At 44.3% G+C, this 6,658-nt stretch overlaps 1 protein-coding gene across 1 annotated transcript; it reads left to right on the forward strand.

Moving 5' to 3' along the window:
• The first annotated feature begins 1,563 nt into the window (after window positions 1–1,563).
• LOC101757562 (transcription factor ILI4) lies at window positions 1,564–2,848 on the forward strand. Its single transcript, XM_004964975.3, has 2 exons — window positions 1,564–1,888; window positions 2,210–2,848. The coding sequence occupies exons 1-2, from the start codon at window positions 1,781–1,783 to the stop codon at window positions 2,360–2,362; spliced, it is 261 nt and encodes an 86-aa protein (XP_004965032.1). The 5' UTR covers window positions 1,564–1,780; the 3' UTR covers window positions 2,363–2,848.
• The last annotated feature ends 3,810 nt before the right edge of the window (window positions 2,849–6,658 follow it).

Consider the following 6,658-nt stretch of genomic DNA (forward strand, 5'->3'; position numbering starts at 1 on the left):
GTATAACTATATACTAATTAACACCGTGAGTTGTGTAGTCATGGTATCTTCTAACGAAACTGCCTATTCGCAGTTTTCGCGAGAGCGCTCCCCTCCCCCCCCCCCCCCCCCCCCCCCACTCTCTACCGTGTAGGCGTGCTATATCTTGTACTCCCTCCTACTCAAATTATAGGTTATTTTAGTTTTTTAAATTCATTACTTTTCTATACATCTAGATATATACCATGTCTAGGTGCATAGCAAAATCTATAAACCTTAAAATGCCAAAATGACCTATAATTTGGAACGGGAGAAGTAGATATTGCAGTTATATACTACCTCCATCCCAGAATATAGCTAGTTCTATCATTCAAATTTTGTCCCAGAATATATCGGAAAAAGTCCATTTTACACCCCTCACCTATCCACTTTATCCGCTTAACCCCGGAACTAAATTTAGGTTCACTTTACTCCCCTGAACTATTTCATTTGGTCCAATCAACCCCCTAATTAATTTTCTCTTTTTTTCTCCATGTACGAGTTGAATTTTGAGTTCAAATTTTGTGAGCAGATACAAAACATGATGCCTTATGTTAAAATATTGTACTAAGAATTTTTCATGGTTATTTGCATAGGTCAGGAATATTTAATACGAGCTTGATCTTAGATATACAAAACTGTACAAAAAGTTATCATGAGAAACTGGTAAAATTTGAACTCAAAACTCAACTTGTATGCAAAGAAACAAAAAGAGAAATCTAATTAGGAGGTAGATTGGACCAAATGAAATAGTTCGAGGGAGTAAAGTGAGCCTAAATTTTGCTTAGGGGGTTAGGTTGACAAAGTAAATAGGTGAGGGGAGTACAATGGACTTTTTCCTAATATATCTATTTTTGTGTTCCCAAGTGGGTTATTTAGCATGAGATGTCTAAAATGCCCTCCATGCATGCAAATCAATTATGGTATCAATTAAATAGAAACTATTAATTAGCTCATGAAAACTAGGCAATAGGTCTTTTATTCTGCATCTTAATCTGTCTGAAAAACTCAGGAAATAGTTATATTATGGAACGGAAGGAATGAAAAACTCAGAAAATAGCTATATTATGGAACGGAAGGGAGAAGGAGTATATGTCTTTAAATGACATAGCAGTGCCATGTTTTCTTTAAAAAGAACCCTCATAGCCAGCTGAATTTCTTTGCACGCGGCAAGTGGAGGAGGAGGGGAAGGTTGGTATGCGGCCGCAGCTCATAACTGGCCGCGGGCCCACGGGCGTCTACGGTTGATGAGAGAGCGTAAGAGAGGGACACACATGGGCCCAGCCGCCCCGAATTTTCTCTGTAGAGATGTGCGCAACAGCGCCGGGCGCGGGCCGATTTCTTTACCACCCCACTGTATTGGCGCCATCACCTATCGCGTTACATCTTCCTGTTCCTGTTCCTGTTCCTGTACCTGTACCCCCTGCCGTGACCCCGGCCGCCCGGCCTGTGCCTCAAGCAGTCTAGCTCAGGCTCAGCAGCTAGGACCTACTCGCAGCAGCAGCTAACCAACTGCCCCATCTCCCTATAAATTAGGGATCCCCTTCCATTTCTGCTTCCCATCGCCACACTTCAGCTCAGACTCAGAGTCACCCAGCGTTCGGCTAGCTACTGAGCTCGAGCGTATTCGGATCGTGCACAGCCGCCTGTCGCGCTCAGGTCGTTCTTTGGTGCTCTCGATCGTCGCCTCGGTCACCGGCCGCTTCGAGATTCCGGCCATCTTCGCCGCATTATATATCTCTCGCTCGCTCCGACGACGAGGATGTCGAGCAGGAGGTCCCGCGCGTCGGTCTCGGAGGAGGAGATCAACGAGCTCATCTCGAGGCTCCAGACGCTGCTCCCCAGCGCGCGCCGCCGTGGCGGCAGCCAGGTACGCTCGCACATCCAAAGCAACAAGAGATGATCATAAGCGCAGAGACAGGCATGCATGTTCATGCACAGTAGACAGTCACAAGCTAAGCTCAAACATACACAGTACTGACTACATACTGAGCACTGATCAACACTGAAACCGACACGCACGCATAAAAGCTAGCCACAAACTGTAGCGCCACCGCTTGCAAGTACGACGACGCGGACGGTGCGGTGCGCGTACGCATATTTTGCTTGATCGCATGCCAGTCTAGCTCCAAGTCAAGGTCTTCGTCGTCGTCTGATGTGTAACTGATCGAAATGCGTGTGTGCGCTGCAGGCGTCGACGACGAAGCTGCTCAAGGAGACGTGCAGCTACATCAAGAGCCTGCACCGGGAGGTGGACGACCTGAGCGACCGCCTGTCCGACCTCATGGCCACCATGGACCACAACAGCCCAGGCGCCGAGATCATCCGCAGCCTCCTCCGCTAGCGATCGATCGATCGAGCTGACGGCCACGGCCGGCGGCCATGGCGATGGATCCATCGCCATCTCGCCATGGACGACGGCCTCGGCCTAGCTTAGCGCTAGCTCTCAGCGGAGCTGATTAATTAAGGACGACGAGATCTGGTTTAATTGATAGTAGGAGTTTGAGTACTTTGGTAGGGCATTAGCCATTAGCTAGGGCCGCCTAAGTATGGTTCTTTATACTTTCTCCCTTCCATTTCGCCGCTCTTTGTTGCTTGTTTTTGCTAGTAGCAGCCTCTCCTCCATTTGTTTGTACTCTTCGGCTCTTCACTTCCATCTTTCTCTTCTTCTTCCTCTTCTTGTTCCTCCTCGTGTAGCCTATCTGTGGTCCGGATCGAGTTGTTTCCCCTGCACAGACAACCGACCGACCGCGAGCTACCGGCCGATCGATCAACATGTACTAGTGGTAATCTCTATTTATATATCTATATATATTGTTGTCTTGTCTCATCTACTGTCATCAGGCTGGCATATCTTGATTACCGTCCCTGAAGCTTGTTTAATCCCATCTAATCCCTCGTCGTGACGCGCCGCGACGCCTTGTTAAGCATGCCGTAGAGCTAGTACTTTATTAGGGGACAGTAACAGCCAAACGGCAGCGTCTCTGTCGCGGACGCCTGCCAGTGTTGGCGAGGACAGCGGACTGCTAGTATGCTACTGCGATGACGCAAACAATTTGTTCTGGCACGTCGTAACGTGCTGCGGCCAGAATTGGCACCCGCCAGTATAAAGGTGACCGGGGCCGTTGGACTAAGCGCCTGCCAGCACAGATGGGATGCATCTGTGCTGACGGGTGTGTTAGGTGGCCTGCCAGTACAGATGCTGCCCAGAGAAAGCCGCAGACAGCTTCTTACCTAGCCAACATTCTATTCGTAGCTTGCCCGAGAGGAGTTCGGGAAAATTTCCAAAAATACCAAATCTAAAGGGGAATGTTTTGCTCTTGTTTTCTTTGGAGGAGATGACTATAAAAGGTAAGTTTGTGCCATTCCAACCTTCTTTTTCAACTTCTATCCATTCTAACTTCATTAGGTTGTCATCTAGATCTAAATCTAGACTAGAAGAGAGAGGAGGGAAGAGAGAGAAAATAATTAGAGATAGATTATTTTTTTAAATAAAATTCTATGGTCATATTATAACCATTAAAATGCTATGTTTGTCATTTTAATATAATATAGAATTGAGTTTGATTATATTTTTTCTACTTATTAATTATTAGATCCATAGTTTTAATTAATGAGGTTGATTGAATTTAATATAATTGAGTTTGATTTTTTCCTTCTACTTATTAATTATTACATCCATGGTTTAATTGAGTTTCATTTAGGGTAATATAGAATTGATTTTGATTATATTTCTGTACTACATCCATAATTTAACTGAGTTTATAGAATTGAGTTTAATTCAGTTATTAATTATTGCGACCCGTAGCTCATTAAATTAGTTAATATGACATAGAATTGTTATCATAGGTTGTTAAAGATGGATCATAGAGTATAGATGTATGGCATATGGAGACATTCGCATACATTCAGTTAGAGGTATCAAAGTTTGTCGAGGTTGCAGAGAAGCATGCTCGCACTTGCAAGATAAAGCAAATACGTTGTCCGTGTTTTGACTCTAGCAACAATATTGTTTGGGAGTATACTAATGTCATCAAGAGGCATTTGATAAAGGGAGGTTTTGTGGATGGATACACAATTTGGTCCCACCATGGTGAGGCAGGAGGTACTTTCAACAACACAGACATCGATATTGGCTCTGATGAAGTGGGTGGTGATGATACAAACGAAAATGATCATGTTATGATGGATAATGATTATGACCATGGAGATCAAAATGGTGATCAAACAAATGCGTGTGTGTAACCACAGGTAGACGAGAAACGTGATGTTGATATGGAGGATATGTTGCGCCACATTGAACCGGAAGTGTTGCTAGGGAGTGCTAAAGGGTTAGAGAATTTCGAGACACTCAAGAAGGCAACAAAGGACTGTATGTATGAAGGATGTGGGAAGGAGTGGACAGTGTTGCGTTTCGTCCTTCATCTTCTGATCTTGAAGGCTAAATTCGACTAGTCAGACAATAGTTTCAATGATCTCCTTACTCTGTTGGGCAAGTTGCTCCCGAAGCCTAACTTTGTGCCAAAAAACACATATGAAGCAAAGAAGATTATCAATCCATTTAAGATGCGTGTGCAAAGAATACACGCATGCAGGAACCACTGCATATTGTACCGTGGTGAGTACACAACATTGGAAAAGTGTCCAAATTACGATGCTAGCCATTACAAAAGTAATGCCAATTTCTGTGAGGACCGTGCTGGTTCCTCCATTGGGAATAAGAGGAAGAAGGGTGCAAAGAAAAGTGCTGGTGCTCAAGTGGAGAACGAGTCCTGTATAGGTACTGACACGACGACTCAGCCAGAGTCACTGCCTTGGTGATGTGGTACTTGCCGGTGGCGGACTGTCGGGGCTAAATCCCCAGTATCCGCAAGGAAGGAAGAAAACGGACTCCTATTAGGATTCCTCTATAATCCTACTAGGACTCATACCATATAATCCTACTAGGACTCCTATCTTATAATTGACTAGTAATCCCACCCCCTGAGTATATAAAGGAGGGCAGGCATCCCTAAATCGGTAGGCGAAGGCCTCATAGAACCACAGCAGAGGACCAAATCCTCAACACTAAACAACACCCAAGTGCGGGACGCAATATGCAGCACCCCAAATAGAATGTAGGGTATTATGCTACTCCGGCGGCCCGAACCTGTATAAATCCATGTCTTGTGTCCTCACTTTTACCTTCGAGTTTCAGGTCCGGTGATCCCCCACCAACCAATCTACTACCTCAGGATACCCCTTGGTAGGTTGCTGGGTATAAAACACTGACATGGACCATCTGAAGCGTTTGTTCTCAAACCCAAAGATCGCTGAACTGATGACTTGGCATGCTGATCGCCCAATAAAGGCTGACAGAAAGCTTTGACATCCTTCTAATGCTCGTCATTGGAGGACCTTTGATGCCAATTATCAAGATTTTTCAGATGAAAAAAGGAATGTATGGTTCGTGTTGAGTATAGACGGTATGAATCCATTTTGTGAAAGAAGCAGCATGCACAACACATGGCCAATGTTGATGACCATATACAACCTTTCCCCATGGCTATATCACAAGAGAAAGTTACTTTTGCTAACCATTCTTATACAAGGCCCGAAGTAACCTAGCATCGACATAGAAGTTTTCCTTGATCCATTGATGGAAGATATGCAGAAGCTTTTGGAAGATTTGGTTCGGATGTGGGATGAGTACAGACAGGAGCACTTCACACTAAGGGCTATTATCTTTGTTACCATCAATGATTATCCCACCCTATTTGCCCTGACAAGTCAAGTAAAACATAAGACAACATACGTAGTTTGCTTGGATGGAACATCATATGTGTATCTTAAGGGATATATGAAGACAATGTTCATGCGGCACAAGCGCTTCTTATTGAAGATGCACAAATACCGTAGGATGAAGGACTTTTTCGATAGGACCAATGAGAATGATTTTGCTGCAAAATAGGCTACAGATAAAATAGTATTTGAAATGTGCAAGAAGGTCAAGTTCAAACTCAATAAGAAGTCATTAGGTGGTGCTGATAATTCAAAAAGGGGCAGGAAGCAGGATGAAACTACAAACGTTTTACACATGCCATTTAAGAAGATGTCAATCTTCTTTAAGTATTTGCCATACTAGCGAGAGCTGGCGGTGTGCCATGCATTGATGGGATGCATCTTTAGAAGAATGTGTTCGATAGCACCATCAGATTCTTGGGCTTATCAGGCAAGGTAAAGGATGGACTAAAATCACGTAAGGATCTGATTGACCTTCAAATCAGGGCAGAGCTCTACCCGCAAGAACTTCCTAATGGTAAGCAATACCTTCCCCCAGCTAGCTACAACTTAACACCAGATGAGAGATTAGCTATGTGCAAGTGCTTGCATGGGTTGAAAGTGCCGATCGGATTCTCATCCAACATCCGGTCACTAGTCTCATTGAAGGACATGACGCTTGCCGGCTATAACTATCATGATTGCCATGTGATGATCACAATTTTTCTCGCTATAGCGATCCGGGCTATCAAACCAATATTCATTAAGATGGTTATCACACGGATGTGTTACTTCTTCAACATGATTTCGTAGAAAGTGATCGATTGTGTCGAGTTGGCTAGGCTTCAGCTGTTTGTGTCTGAAACTCAAGCCCATCTTG

The sequence above is a fragment of the Setaria italica genome, chromosome IV (genome assembly GCF_000263155.2).
Source record: "Setaria italica strain Yugu1 chromosome IV, Setaria_italica_v2.0, whole genome shotgun sequence".
NCBI classification, from domain to species: domain Eukaryota; kingdom Viridiplantae; phylum Streptophyta; class Magnoliopsida; order Poales; family Poaceae; genus Setaria; species Setaria italica.

Coding starts and splice junctions, on each gene's coding strand:
- LOC101757562 (XM_004964975.3), top strand. CDS start 1,781: ATGTCGAGCAGGAGGTCCCGCGCGTCGGTCTCGGAGGAGGAGATCAAC. Junction 1,889..2,209: donor GCCGCCGTGGCGGCAGCCAG/GTACGCTCGCAC, acceptor TGTGCGCTGCAG/GCGTCGACGACGAAGCTGCT.